This window comes from Geotrypetes seraphini, chromosome 9 (genome assembly GCF_902459505.1).
Source record: "Geotrypetes seraphini chromosome 9, aGeoSer1.1, whole genome shotgun sequence".
Taxonomy (NCBI): Eukaryota; Metazoa; Chordata; class Amphibia; order Gymnophiona; family Dermophiidae; genus Geotrypetes; species Geotrypetes seraphini.
Window position 1 is genome coordinate 149,383,657 of NC_047092.1, and position 16,311 is coordinate 149,399,967.

General features: G+C 43.7%; 1 protein-coding gene across 1 annotated transcript in view; it reads right to left on the minus strand.

Annotated features, from left to right (window-relative positions):
* The window catches only part of PID1 (phosphotyrosine interaction domain containing 1), a 183,172-nt gene extending 177,833 nt beyond the window's left edge, over positions 1 to 5,339 (minus strand). The window contains exon 1 of the mRNA XM_033959715.1: positions 5,023 to 5,339. Coding sequence (XP_033815606.1) covers positions 5,023 to 5,052 — 30 coding nt within the window. The 5' untranslated portion in view covers positions 5,053 to 5,339. The remainder of the gene's footprint in view (positions 1 to 5,022) is intronic.
* Between the last annotated feature and the right edge of the window lie 10,972 nt (positions 5,340 to 16,311).

Here is a 16,311-nt window from a genome sequence, read left to right on the forward strand (position 1 = left end):
CTGCACAGCATGCCAAGTCTAAACCCAGAAACATCTATGCAATCTCCATTTACAGCCTCCAATTACCCGCCACCCCCCCCCCCCCCCCCCCCCCATCCATCACCAACACAAATGTGTGTGTTTCTGGAGCCCATCAAGCTAGATGATGCGTTCTGAGCTCAGAAAGAATAGTGTCACAATGTACATTATGGGAGAATAGTACAAAAATTCAAAACTATCACTCCAAAACAAAAGCACCGCACAAGCCAAGAAAGCTAGCTTATTACTTAAGTGTAAGAAAAGCCTCAGACAAACGGAGAGGTGTACCCACACTCTTCCACCAAAGCATCATAGGCAAAAAACTTTCGTACAAGTTTAAAGTTAGCAGGTGGGAGCAAAAAGTAGCCGAGAATGATTAATGGTAAAAACCACTGAACACAAACAGGCCAGGCCGACGGTCGTTTTGTGGCCGGTAACCACCGCTTCAGGGCCTTAGCGCCAAATCCAGGCTATCCTATAACACAAAATACAAACTCAAAAGGGAAATGAAATTGCTCACCTGCTAAACGTTGAAAAAGAGCAAAAGCTCAATCAATTACTTAAAGTACGCAGATCCTAACTGCTGCTTTCAACCATAACTTTCAAAGCACTGTTGTGGGGCTTATAACCATGTCCAGCCCTGTCAGGAGAAAGATCATGTGACAGGTCAGCTGAACACGAACCAGCCAATCCGGGCAGACCATGCCAGTTCATTCACAAAACAGAATGAAAGAGTGATATTTTTGAATTTTTGTACTATACTTCCCTCCATTCCTCCCTATTTTTTGTCATTATAGGAGAATACCATAGTGAAGAAAAGGCTTCAATCCGTAACGTATACGCATTTCAGTGTTTTACTTTAAAAGCCTGCATTTCGCGTGTTCAGTGCAACAAATGCAATTCAAAAATGATTAAAAATGCTCAATTGCATATATATACAATAGTTTAATGACTTTCTGAATAGCATGCATCTGATGAGATGAACTCTTGTCTTTGAAAGCACCTGCCTCAACTTTGTAGCGTGAAAGGTGCCACCAGCGGAAAATCTAACAGGAAATTCTACCACACAAAAGAGAGAGGATGAAGTTTGCCATATGTGCCATATGCTGTAATCAGCACAGAACAGAAGTGTTACGTTTATGTGGGGGGGGGGGGAAGCTATTTTAAAATAAGCACACAATTAGACGAATAACTACAAATAAGTACAGTCACTAGGGACCTTTTCAGCATGCAGAGGTAAGCACCAATGCATGCTTGCTACTATTTAAAATCCACAACTTTGGGGCATATGCTCAGGTGCCACGTGCTAATTTCGGGCTTGGTGCACACAAACCATGCACTAAAAAAAATATGGGGGGGGGGTTTGTTTTTTAGTGTTGGTGCCACGTTTGGGGCAGAGAATAGGTATGCCCTATGCCAGGGGTGTCAAAGTCCCTCCTCGAGGGCCGCAATCCAGTCGGGTTTTCAGGATTTCCTCAATGAAAATGCATGAGATCTATTAGCATAGAATGAAAGCAGTGCATGCAAATAGGTCTCATGCATATTCATTGGGGAGTTCCTGAAAACCCGACTGGATTGCGGCCCTCGAGGAGGGACTTTGACACCCCTATGCTATGCAGTTAGCCTGTGGGAATTTAGCGCATGCTGACTGATTTGCGTAGGATTAGCACAGGAGCCCTTACCGCCTACAAAATAGGTGGCAGTAAGCAATGGTGTAGTAAGGGAGGGGCGGACCGCCCTGGGCACAATCTTGGTGGGGGCGCCGGCACCTCTCCACCCTCCCATGCCATGCTGTTGCTCTCCCTTCCCCACCCCCACCCCCTCATATCGCTTTAAATCTTCACCAGCATGAGCAACTACTCTGGCCTGCTGCTCACGCCAGCCCGTCTCCTTCTGATGTCACTTCTGGGTCGCAGGGCCAGGAAGTGACACCAGAGGCTGCTCACATTTGGCGAAGATTTAAAAAGGTAAGGGGCGAGTGTTGCATGGGGGTACGGAAGGAGCAGGGGGAGGCGCCACCGCCCCAGGCGCCTCCTACCCTTGCCACACCACTGGCAGTAAGGGCTCACACACAAAGCCACTAGGAAATTAGCACCTGGCTATTTAATCAAGTTTGCAGATGAACAAAAACTATGTAGAGCAGTTGGGTTACAAAAGGACATAGAAGAACTCCAGAGAGATTTGAACCAGCTAGAGAAATGGGCAGAAAAATGGCAGATGAAGTTCAACATAGACAAATGCAAAGTGATGCACCTGGGTAAGAAAAAAAAGGAACATGAATATAAAATGTTAGGTGTAACATTGGGCAAGAGCGAACAAGAAAGGGACCTGGGGGTACTGATAGACAGGACCCTGAAGCCATCAGCACAATGCGCAGCGGCAGCAAAGAAAGCAAACAGGATGTTGGGCATGATAAAGAAGGGGATCACGAGTAGATCGGAGGACATCATAATGCCGCTTTACAGAGCAATGGTCAGACCACACTTGGAATACTGTGTCCAACACTGGTCTCCCTACCTAAAGAAGGATATAACCCTGCTGGAGAGGGTGCAAAGATGAGCCACGAAGCTAGTTAAAGGTATCAAGAACTTGAGCTACAAAGAACGCCTCGGAAAACTGGGATTGTTCACCCTCGAGAAGAGAAGACTGCGAGGGGACATGATAGAGACTTTTAAAATATTAAAAGGATTCAACAAAATAGAGCAAGAAACATCGTTATTCACCTTGTCCAATGTGACTCGGACAAGAGGTCATGGATTGAAGCTGAGGGGCACCAGGCCCAGGACAAATATTAGGAAATTCTGCTTCGCACAACGAGTGGTGGACGCTTGGAACGCACTCCCGGAGGAGGTCATGATGGAGACAACTATTCCGGGATTCAAGGGCAAGTTGGATGCACACCTTCTCGCAAATCACATTGAGGGATACGAGTAAACAAGGTTTCTCAACAGGGAACACCTGGCTTGGCCTCCGCGGGTGCGGGTCGCCGGACTAGATGGACCAAGGGTCTGATCCGGCGAAGCCATTTCTTATGTTCTTATGTTCTATTATTAAAAAAGACCAAATTGCAGCCATTTTAGAGCCACACTAAAAAGTGGCCTCAGCGCACGAGAAACCCACATGCTAAAAAAACAGCACAGGCCACTTCTTAGTGTGACTTTTTTAAAGAGGCCCCCTAAGGAGGGAATTCAATACAGTGCATTAAGGAAGTTTAGCGCATGCTAACCATTAACAATGCCCATTATATATGGGTGTCATTAATGTTTAGGGTGCGCTAACGCGCTTAGCGTCCTTTGTTGCATTACCGCCTAAGTGTAGTAGGCAGTCCATGCCCATACTCTGCCCATGACCCACCTAGTTCCTGTCCCCTAGCACATCATTCAGTTAACATATGATTTAGTGCAGTGGTCTCAAACACGCGGCCCGGGGGGCCACATGCGGCCCGCCAGGTACTATTTTGAGGCCCTCAGTATGTCTATCATAATCACAAAAGTAAAATAAAACAGTTTCTTGATCATATGTCTCTTTAGCTATAAATGACAATATTATTATTAAGACTTAGCCAAAAGGAAAGATTTATAAATTATAAAGAGTTTTACCTCATGCAAAATTGTCATTTCTTTAATAAGACATGAACTATTTTTTTTCTGAGGCCCTCCAAGTACCTACAAATCCAAAATGTGGCCCTGCAAAGGGTTTGAGTTTGAGACCACTGATTTAGTGTGCACAAGTCACCATGCCACTGTGGTGAGTTGGTGCACTTGTGTGGAAGGGGTTAAATGGCAAATTTATGCTTTAACTGCTTCATAGAAGGCTCCCCCCCCCCCCCCAAGTTTCTTTGCAAGAATGTTCAAGCAGAGGGGGATAGGAAAAATAAAACTTGATTAAATATATAAGCAGCAAATAAATCAAATTTCTTACAGACTCATAAAACAAAATACGCTTTATGACGTTTAAATGGAAAAAAAAAATCTGTAAACAACCGTCTTTTGAGAAACTTCAGTAGTTACCATTCTAAACCAGATGAGCACCTCTTGTAAACATATCATTACCAAGTACAAATAAACAGTCTGTGAGCTTATTCTGCCAGTCTGAGGATTCATAAGCAGTGCGGTCATACAGACTTAACACTGTGGCTAGACGTACTTTCATTAAGTCGTATGCACCAAAAACTTTTACAGGTCACAAAATCGTCTAGCACCCTTGCAGCACCATTACAGTTAAGCAGGCTTTAACTCACCACCAAAGGTTTTTTTTTTTCTCTCTCTCTCAAGGTTTACTAAGAGATTCCAGTGTTTTAGCTGCCAAACAAGGCTTGTCTTTAGGACTCAGTCTAAATCCTTCTGGCAAACAGTCTAATCGGCCATCTGGAGAACATTTCAGACTGCAAAAGTATGGAGTAAGACCTGCAGCAAGGAAAGACAACCCCAAGCCCCCGGAGACCTCAATACGTGTCATTTAAGCCTCTTCTGCTAGCCGCACACTCTATTGCTCAACTCCTCAAAACTCTACCACGGCCCAAGTCTCATTGAGTAATACGGACTGATGCTTTAATAAGCATTTTTTTTTAACATTCAAAGGGGAGATCAAGTACTTGCTTGGGTGAGACCGTGGAATGAAACTTTCCCGGGGGGGGGGGGAACCCCCAAATTTATTGCCAGGAGCGAAATTGAAACCGAATATCATTATAAACCGACAAAATAACCCTAAGCGTTTGCATTCACATAGCTGACGAGTTGCAGCTCATCTGTATTATCTTTCCTGAAAGCAGAAAAACATCTGGAGTCAAAAAGCAGAAGCCTGGACCAGTTAATTATGTCACTGGAATGTACTTTGGGAAGGCAAGCCACACGCATGCCAAATAAAAGTTACACATTCGCACAATTATCCGGCATCCGGCTTTTAACCCTTTGGAGGAAAAGAGAGACGGGCTCAGAAACGCACGGGAGAGTTTTATTGGTCATAAATCACACCCTGCCGCGCCACATTGCGCTCGTCCCTTACCTGCAGTCTCTCGGTTGCCGGCTGCCACATCTCAGTCTCAGCGATCTGCCTCCTCCCGCTTTCACTCTTCGGTAAGATGTATTTTCCGTTCAGCTCTTACTCACATCTGCTTTCTGTGGCAGCGAATGCGCACACTATCCTGGAGCAGCAAATGGTAGGACAAGAAGCGGCGGGGTGGTGGGGGGGGGGGGAGGAGGTGGAGGGAAAAAAGAAAAAATCCCTGCACAAATTATAACAGCTACGGCCCCACCAAGCTTCTATCAAGCAAGAATAGCTCGAGCTCGCCTACATTGTAGCAAAGCAAAGGACCAAAACGCAGCCCCGCCCACGGCCTGGTACTCTGGGAGTCTGACGGCTCACGTGCCACCGCCCACATTACCGCCCATTGGTGTTTTACATTTTTTTGCCCACGCCTCCGCCCACATCTCCGCTTATCGTCTGACTCGCCCCGCCTACGCTCCATCCTCCAGGCTTCGGTGGCCTCGTATGTCTTTTCAGCTTACGAGGTTCGCTCTATAGCAGTGCGTTTATTGGCGCAGTTATCAGTTTTACAGAAATAAGACGCCTAAAACTTTGCGCGCACTTTTTAAGGCGCGTTTGTATATTTGCTTTTGTTGAGTAGGTTATCACCGTTGGAGATAGTGATGTCAGAAGAGGGACTTTCTGATTTTAGCCTGTTACCTGCTGAAATGAATGAAAAATAAAAATAGTCTGCAGAGAGGGGAATGGGATCTTAGTTCTACAGTAAGAAAAGTTTATATTCATAAGATTGGGAGCACACCAAACAGAGCCAGGGAACACCTCTAGGGCAGCTGGGGTTTATTGCCCAAGGGCTAGTGCCATGAATCTGGTACAGGAGTATTATTAAAAAGGGTCTGCATCAATGTTACTGTAGATGAATTTATTTATTATTAACTAGCTGATGCCCTGGCGTTGCACGGGTATTTAATTATAGCAATAACACTGTAAATGGATTCAAATAAAGATACTTTATAGTGGTGAATGAAATTATTTTTTTACAGCTTTATAAAAAGTACAATATTCAAATTATAATGTGAAATATTTGACAAAATGAATACAATACAACTAACACAAAACTTGATTATAAACAACATTTTTAGTTTCACCTCCAGGAGCAAGAACATATAAATTCTTGGGTGAAGAGACCCCCAGAACATATCACCCCAGTTAGTGAGGGATCTGCATACCAAGTTTCGTTCAAATCGGTCAAGCCGTTTTAGATTTACTGTGAGAATGGCAGCTGTTTACATGTTTTCCATTGACATGAATGGGTGAAATCTGATTTTCTGTTTGTAGCTCCGCCCACGTGTGCAGGTGGGCCGCGAGACCCCCAGGACATATCACCCCAGGTAGTTGGAATTACTGTGAGAATGGCAGCTTTTTACATTTTTTCCATTGACATGAATGGGTGAAATCTGATTTTCTGTTTGTAGCTCCGCCCACGTGTGCAGGTGGGCCGCGAGACCCCCAGGACATATCACCCCAGGTAGTGAGGGATCTGCATACCAAGTTTCGGTCAAATCGGTCAAGCAGTTTTTGAATTACTGTGAGAATGGCAGCTCTTTACATTTTTTCCATTGACATGAATGGGTGAAATCTGATTTTCTGTTTGTAGCTCCGCCCACATGTGCAGGTGGGCCGCGAGACCCCCAGAACATATCACCCCAGGTAGTGAGGGATCAGCATAGCAAGTTTCGTTCAAATCGGGCAAGCCGTTTTTGCGTTGGCAGCTTTTTACATTTTTTCCATTGACATGAATGGGTGAAATCTGATGTTATGTTTGTAGCTCCGCCCACGTGTGCAGGTGGGCCACGAGACCCCCAGAACATATCACCCCAGGTTGTGAGGGATCTGCATACCAAATTTCGTTCAAATCGGTCAAGCCGTTTTTGCGTGATCGCAGCACATACACACATACACACACACATACACAAATACATACCTCCGATTTTATATATATGATTTATTTAATCCGTTTTCTATACCATTCTCTCAGGGGAGCTCAGAACAGTTTACATTAACTTTATTCAGGTCCTCAAGCATTTTTCCCTGTCTGTACCTGGGGCAATGGGTCACGAGGAGCAGCGTGGATTTGAACCCACAACCTCAGGGTGCCGAGACTGTAGCTTTAACCACATTTGTAACAAGGACATCTCTTCCACAGCATTTATTCTTTTGGATTTTCCTTGTCCACTGTGGAGTTTTAGGCACCCTGAGCAAATTTTCCGCTTTGTAACCCCTCAACTTCCAAGCCTCTTGCAGACCTCAGCTCCTCCCAAGGCGATCTTGTAAAAAAAATGCAGAATTGGACATTAGATTTTTAAATATTAAATTTTAAAAAATCCAAAATTCCAGCAGCCACACGCACTTAATTTCCAAAAGAAAGGCATTCACCTTAGTCAATGAACTATTCTGGAAAATGTCCATTCTTTCTGCCAGTAAAAGTAGGAGCTAACAGGATCTATTTTGATTTGACTGCAGATGTTTAAGTTTATTAAGTTTATTAGGATTTTATATACCGCCTATCAAGGTTTTCTAAGCGGTTTTACAATCAGGTACTCAAGCATTTTCCCTATCTGTCCCGGCGGGCTCACAATCTCTCTAACGTACCTGGGGCTCTGGAGGATTAAGTGACTTGCCCAGGGTCACAAGGAGCAGCGTGGGGTTTGAACCCACAACCCCAGGGTGCTGAGGCTGTTGCTTCTGTCTCTCCAGAAGCTGACATCATAGGTGACTGCCTAGTTTGCCTAATAGTTAATGTGGTCCTGATTCTAGTGCCAGAACCTAGAGACTTAGCAGAAAACCCCTGTTCTACTGATTCAGCCTGTCCTCTTTATTTATGCATTAAGGTCCTATAGGGTGCCAATATTGGCAGCCACAGATTGTTTGTCAATCATGTGACGGCGCACTATAGTTTCAAGTTTATTAGGATTTTTTATATACCGCCTGTCAAGGTTATCTAAGCGGTTTTTACAATCAGGTACTCAAGCATTTTCCCTATCTGTCCCGGTGGGCTCACAATTTATCTAACGTACCTGGGGCTATGGAGGATTAAGTGACTTGCCCAGGGTCACAAAGAGCAGCGTGGGATTTGAACCCACAACCCCAGGGTGCAGAGGCTGTAGCTTCAACCACCGCGCCACACACTCCTCCAATAGGGTTTTCTGGGCCTACATTTCTGGTGCCTATCTTTGTCATGAATCGTGCCTTAGTAGGCGATTTAGGCTGCCTAACGCCACTTCTGGCATTAGCCATGCCCATATTTATTTATTTTTATTTAAGAACACTTTTATCAATAAACAAACATAAAACAACAATTTCTTTTTTCTAAAAAAAAAAAAAAAACCCCAAGCCGCTAAAATCATATATAAAAAAGTAAGCAAAAGCTAATGATTCAACAGCTCAGTTGAACAGATCTCCATTTCCAAAAGCTTTCTGGAAAATAAAAGTCTTCAACGACTTGCAGAAAGATAACAGCACTGGAATCTGACAAATATGAATAGATAAAGCATTCCACATACACGGTCCGACAACACTAAAAATTCTCAAACGTATTGTGGTTTTGGCTTCAATGAAGAAGTTCCCAACAAATATTGCGACTCCAACCTAAGCGATCTAGAGGGCGTATATGTAGACACCAGAACACTGACTGCCTTTGGCAGAACGTCTTGAATGACTTTAAACGCTAGCACCAGGATCTTGAACTGAATTCTCCAAGATACTGGAAGCTCGTGTAACTTGGCATCTCTATAAGCATGATTCTGGCGTGTATTATTTAGACACCAAAAAGGGAGGCCAAGGTGGCCTTAATGATGAGACAGTCGCGAGTCCTCGCAGTGCTACTATCAATAAAGTGAACTATGAACTTTACACCTGTGGCTGAATTATTGACATCTCATCCTCGCGACTCCTTTGTTGCGAATTACTTAGGCGCTTTAATGGTGCTGTTTTTTTGCCATCTTAAATAGCATTTGTTCATTAACAAGTGCTGGTAGGGCACCTACTGGCACCTGTATTTAGACATCATTTCTAAAACTTCCCCCTAAGGCCTGGATTCTCTATAGGGTGACAGTACCGGCGGTCACCTAAAAAGTGGCTGCCGATCGTGTGTCAATCAAGTGATGGTGCCTATAGAGAATCACACCTCTGTGAAAGGCGCCCAAAACATAGGCCAGGGGTTTATGGGCTACATTTCCAGCGCCTATCTTGGTCATGAATTGTGCCTACATAGGCGCTTTAGGCCGCCTAACACCACTTTCGGCATTAGTTACGCCCATAGTGGTGTTCGGTGGCCTAAAGCACCTACATAGGCACTATTCTGGCATTTATTTAGGCACTGGTACATGTTTTAATGGTGCCATATTTGTTAAGTAACTTAGGCACCATTTCTGGAATTTCCACTTAATTGTTTAATTAGGTACTTTCTATACTACTTTTCACAACCTACATTAAAACAGTTTACATTAAAAATCAATAAAATGTCAAAGAGGTAATAGACAAATGATGTTTACACCTAGGGCACGACAGAAGACAATAAATATGACATATAAGGAAACAACAATAACAGACAAACAGATCATCTCTGGACAGCCAATGACTCACGTTATAGCTCCATCAAAGGCCAAGTCGAAAAAGTTTGCTTTAAGGTCTGATTTAAACTTCTTATAAACAGTTTCTAACCACAGATAAGTAGACAAAGTGTTCCATAGCACAGGAGACAAGAAAAAGAATACTGAGGCCCGGATTCTGTAAACGGCGGCCACCTAAAAACAGCCACCAATGGCATATCAATCACGCATTGCCACCATGTATAGAATCGTGGCTGTTTTTAAAACACGCGCCTTAAATGTAGGCCAATATTTTACAGGCCCATATTTAAGGCGTCTGCCCTGCGCCTAAGGAAGTGCCTAGGGTCACCTAAGGCCACTTCTGGTGTAAACCATGCACATGTCAGCCTCAGGCATCCTTAGATGTGCCTAGACACTTTTGTAGGCATGCAATCGGCACCTTCAGTGTAGGCACCATTCCCCACATCGATTTAAATAAAACAACATGCATCCCGATTGGTTAGTTAGACAGTGGTAGGATGCCTACCGCCACCTAACTTCGGGATGCCATTACTAGAATCTAGGCCTGAGTGTCTGGTAGATTCTAAATGAGCATGCTGTATTGTATGTGTGTGTGTGGGGGGGGGGATGTAAAGAGATTCTTATGCCAGAAGTATAAGCGACTGGCAGCCAGAGGAAGGGATAGTAGATGGCAAAGATAGGCAGACCAGATAGGCCATATGGTCTTAATCTGTCTTCATTTTTCTCTGTTTCTATATTCAAATAGGTGGGAATTAAATATTATAAATGAAATTAAACATTTATGCCCTTAGTAAGAGCTAGAAGTTCATTAGACTGCTAACTTCTTAAGTTCCCCTGCAGAAGGCAGGTCTGGAAGAATCCTGCTCCACTATTTATTCCCTGCAGGGGGGCTGGGGGACAGAAGGAAGCCACTAGGGGGTCATAGGTCTCCTGGGAGTGGTATGCAGAGCCTTGGAAGCAAGTCATGAGAGCTCTTTAAACTGCACAGCTGCCAAGTAAACATTTTAAAAAGTATTTGCACATACTGCCAGAGTCAGGACCACATGCAAAACATTACTTTCAAAATGTAGTAGGAGCACAGCAGCTCATTTGCACTCCATACCGAGGTATTAATCTTTGAGTATATTAGCTGGTTAATGTGGAGGGCCATTTTCAATAGAGCGTCCAAGTCCAACTTTGGACGTTTCCCACAAGAAGTCCAAAGTCAGGGGTGGAAAAAGGGCCATTTCCATCGGCATGGATGTCTTGGCCTCTAGGACGTCCAACCTTAGGATGACCAAGTTGAAAACATCCAAATCCAGACCATTTGGATGTGGAAGGGGCTAGCATTGTAGTGGGCTGGCCACACAGACATGCCAATAGAGCAGTGGGATACCTTAGAAGGCACTGCTGTAAGCTTCACATAAAGGGTCCCAACCTCATTCTAATGTATAGTGAGTCCTCTAAAACTCCCCCCAAACCTACTATACCCACCTGTCTACAACCCCAATAGCCCTTATTGCTGCAGGTGGCACCTATATGGCAGTTATAGTACTGTAGAATTGTGGTGGGGTTTGGTGGTCTCACACTTTCCACCATAAATGTAGCGGTTAGAGTGGCTCACTAGCCCTCTCACCGGGCTATTTAAGATGATGTGGATTTCCCATACCAGATGCTGGTGTTCTACAGACATGTATGTATTATTCCATTCAGATTGGGGGGGGGGATAGAAGCGGGTTTGTGACCACTGAGGGAGTGTGAAGGTTCATTATGTAATCCCTCCAGTGGTCATTTGGTCAGTTTGGGTACCTTTCTGGCACTTAGACACTTCTAAAACAGGTCTAGCTCAGAGCAGCTCAGAGCATCTCAGTTCCATCAGGACATCCTGGGAAAGGTTCAATTATCTCCACAAGAAGTCTAAGCCCATCCAGAGCACGCTTCCAACATGCCCCCTTCCCCCCCCCCCCCCCCCCCATTACTCTTGGATGCACAGCAGGTAGAATGCCTCATAAGACTTCCAGAAAGATAGTTTTGAAAATTGGCACACAGATGTCCCAACAATTAGGACATCCAAATGCTGATCTATGATAGAGAATGGCACGGTGACAAAATTCATTACCGTTCCCGTCCCCGCGGATAACTGCGGGAAATAATCCGATGTCATTTTCTAGTGTCTATTTCAACCTCAGTCCTTCTACACCAGCATTCTTCAAAGCAAAGCTTGCGGGTCAGTGGTTGTGGCCATTCATACTCTGATTCTTATGTGAGCCAAGGATAATGAAGCCATTGTGACATCACTGATGTGATTGGCTCTTAGGCACTGGTGGAATGAGGCATTATGACATCACAATATCTGCTCTGGATACCAGAGACTGCCATTCTGTAGTGTCTATCTCAACCTCAATCCTTCTACACCAGCATTCTTCAAAGCAAAGCTTGAGGGTCAGTGGTTGTGGCTATTCATACTCTGATTCTTCCCTCTCTTCTTAAAGAATGACATGAAGATGGTTTCCCGTGGTTATCCGCGGGGACAGGAACGGTGATGAATTTTGTCACCGTGTCATTCTCTAATCTATGACACTTTTTGGACATCTTTAATTTTCAAAAAATGAGCCCCTTAGGCTCTTTATGACTTTATACTGTATTTCCTCCTACTCTATACATTTATTTTGCTTGGAGAATGAGGCATGCCTGCTTTAAATTCCTGAAATTTCACAAGACAAAGTATCAATAAAAATAGAGGTAGCTGTTCTGGCTTCCCTTCTTAGAATGTCTATTTACACATCTTCAATTCTATTATCTAGGTACTCGAGGTGACATAGCCTGTAAAAAAGACCAATTAACTCTTCCATTCAGTGTAATTTGAAGCGTTATTCAGTATCTGTTTTCCCAATTATCTCATGGCAAACCACTGAAACCTAGTTTGTTAATAATAAGTACAGAAATAAACTTCACATCTAATTTTGTTTTTTCTTTCTAATCTAGATAGATAGACAGATATATCTATATACAATATACACTGCGTTTAACCCTTTATTTGGCATTCTTGCTCAAAAGCAACATGTGTTTCTAGGGCTCTTAAAGTAGTTCTACATTAGAGAATGACACGGTGACAAAATTCATCACCGTTCCCATCCCCGCGGATAACCGCGGGAAACCATCTTCATGTCATTCTTTAAGGAGAGAGGGAAGAATCAGAGTATGAATGGCCACAACCACTGACCCACAAGCTTTGCTTTGAAGAATGCTGGTGTAGAAGGATTGAGGTTGAGATAGACACTACAGAATGGCAGTCTCTGGTATCCAGAGCAGATATTGTGATGTCATAATGCCTCATTCCACCAGTGCCTAAGAGCCAATCACATCAGTGATGTCACAACGGCTTCATTATCCTTGGCTCACATAAGAATCAGAGTATGAATGGCCACAACCACTGACCCGCAAGCTTTGCTTTGAAGAATGCTGGTGTAGAAGGACTTAGGGAGGGGGTAGCATAATCCTGGAAGGTAACTTCACACTGGTTTGCCTTCACACTGGGAAAAGTACTAAGCTATGTGATATTGGTTTGCTTTAAAATGGATAAAAAGCACTATTCCCTCCAACCCCCCCCCCCTACTAAGCCATAGTAGGGATTTCTACCGCAGCATGGGGTGCTAAATGCCCCGACACGCATAGAATTTCTTTGAGTATTGGAGCAGCATCAGAGCATTTAGCTCCCTGGGCCTCGGAAGAAACCTCTACTGCTGCTCAGCAAAAGAGGGCCTAAGTTATTTGTGTATGATATTCCGAGCGCCATTCTTGATAGTCACAATATGGAGAACATTATCAGCCTTTCTGTGGTACAATCAAAGCAGTTTGTATTTGTCATATGCAGGTACTTTCTCTGTCTCTAGTAGATTCACAATCTAAATTTTTGTACCTGAGGCAATGGAGGATTAAGTGACTTGTCCAAGGTCACTAGGAGCTGCAGTGGGAATTGATCTCAATTCCCCAGGTTCTCAGCCAACTGCTCTATTAGACTACTCCTCCATTCCAATACCCGGATGTCTCAGTCCATCCTCCTTTTTCTGGAGCCATATGGTAACCCTAGATGCAAGGAATGTGGACTATGTAGTCCGGCTGATCCAAGACTGCTTATAGCCTGAATTCTAAGAAATGCTCCAGCAATAATATCACAAAACATTCCTGCAGTCACTGAAATGATAACAAAAGGATCCAGCCAATCACCTGTCACAGTCTTATCCGTCTATCCAGAAGAGTGCTGATAACCAAATGATATAAAGGCATCAGCTCAGCTCAGCTCATCAAAAGATAGGAACAGGAAGAAGAAGAAGGAGAGATCTGTCCCTTTCATCTGAGTCGATGGAATAGTCTAGTGGTCAGTAAAGTAGACAGTGATCATCACAGCTGTTCATCTATATAGCACATCCCAAACACTGTTCCAAGAAAGCTACACACCTCAATTCTGGTTCGCTGTCAGGCCCTGTAATCACTCACAGCCAGGAAACAACAGGTGATACTTTGTTTAGATATGTGCATGTTTGATCCAATCTATATTTAGTGATTTAAAATAACTGATATTCTTTCCTTTTATTCTGTAATTTACTAGATGTTCAGAGCATAGGTATTTCTATCTTTATTCATTTGTTTGCAAATCACTCTTGTACATACTGTAATTCTTATTTCTTTATATAAATAAACTCCATTATTCCATTTCCTCTCTGTTTTATGTTATTAACCTGGTAGAATAAACATGTATAAATGGCAGAAGTCAGAATCGCTTATTTAGAGATGTGGTTTCTATAATTCCAGAATACATAACAGAATTTGGTTTGTATGTCTCTACCTACAATGTCCACTAGAAGGCAGTGTGATCATTATGCTATTACCCTAAAAATGACATGTGTTCAGTGATCCATGAACAAAGAAAAAGAAAATGTTGTTTCAATTGTATTCATGGAAAACGCAGTGTTTATTGTAGTGCTTGTCTGGGAATTTCATGACTAAGACAGGAATAGAAGACTGCCTAATGTTCTGTGACAGAAAAACTAAGTGGATGTTTGACCAATAGAGTTCATTTCAGTCTCTCAGAGAAATACATTTTCTAATTATGTTATGGATTTTAGCTTCTTTCTAATAGATTCCCTTCACAGATCTTTACATGCAAGACAATGCAATGCATTACAATTAGATCCGCACTGGAACACCAACAATGTGTATGCAGTGTCATGCAATCTTTGCCAAGCCACGGCACACTAAACACGGTGGCCGCGGCTCAAGGCATCCGGACGTGTGTGGACACCGACACGATGACATCATGTCGACGTCCGCGCATGCACAAAGGCCTTCTAACTGGGCCCTGAGCCGCCAGTGGGGGGTGCTGGATGGGAAGACGCACAGAGAGAAGCTGGCACTGCCTACAGGATGTGCCTCTCGTCAGCTGGCACCGGCACCTTTCCCCCTCTTTGGCATCTCATGGCACACCTGGAATCTTGGGGGGGGGGGCACGCTAATGTGCTATGGCACACAGTGTGCGATACATTGCTATACGGTATAAATATCAAGCAACCAGGTGTCTTGTCTTGCACTTTTGAGGGAGTTGGCAGAAAACATGTTATGAGGGACGTGATTCCTTCTCTTCCTCTTTCCCCCAAACACACTTTTCTTTTCTTTATTTCATTTCAGGTGCTTGATATACTGCCAATCATTCCAGGGTCCTGCTAGTATAAATAATTATGTTAAAGAAGCCAGATGCTGGTGCATAGCCAGCTTGAAGGCATGCAGCCCAGGCCCCGGTTCAAAAGCAGCCACTGTAGCATAGCCTACTGACCCTTTTCCCTCATGCCTTGTTGCAGGAGCAAGGGGGGCATGATATGGATTGACCAAGCAGTTAGGGGAAGGATATGGATATAAGAACATAAGACCATAAGAATAGCCTTACTGGGTCAGACCAATGGTCCATTAAGCCCAGTAGCCCGTTCTCACGGTGGCCAATCCAGGTCACTAGTACCTGGCCAAAACCCAAGGTGTAGCAATATTCCATGCTACCAATACAGGGCAAGCAGTGGCTTCCCCCATATCCCATGACCTGTGGGCTGCCCCCACTATCTTCTCCCTCACTATAGGCCAGTAAGGAACATCTCATCTCCAACACAATTTTTTTTAATTGTAATATAACGTAGTATAGTTTTTGGGTGTTTTAAAAATTATATTAGGTTAATGTGGAACCACTTAGATTTAACAGATAATGTGTGATACAAATTTGTTAAATAAATGCAATAATGTAAATAACCACCATCCCCCCCTTTACAAAAATGTAGCATGGTTTTTAGCGCCAGCCATGGCTGTAACACCTCCGACGCTCATAGGAATTCTATGAGTGTTGGCACTGTTACCGCTGCGTTGAGTGCTAAAATCCATGCTATGGTTTTGTAACAAGGGGGTGGGATAAATATATTTATCCAGACTCTCTTCTTGATCATCAGGGCATCTGATAGATAGAATGAGGTCCTCCTCCCTTTCTAAATGAGCTGAGCTGTGCAGTATCAGACCAAGTTCATTGTGCCAAGTATCCTGTCCATGACAGAGGCCAGCCCAGGAAATGAGTGCCTGGCTGATTCCTACAAGTAGATCCATCTTGCATGTCTCATTTCTTTTTTTTTAATAAATTTAATTATTTTCCAATATGAACAGTGCAATA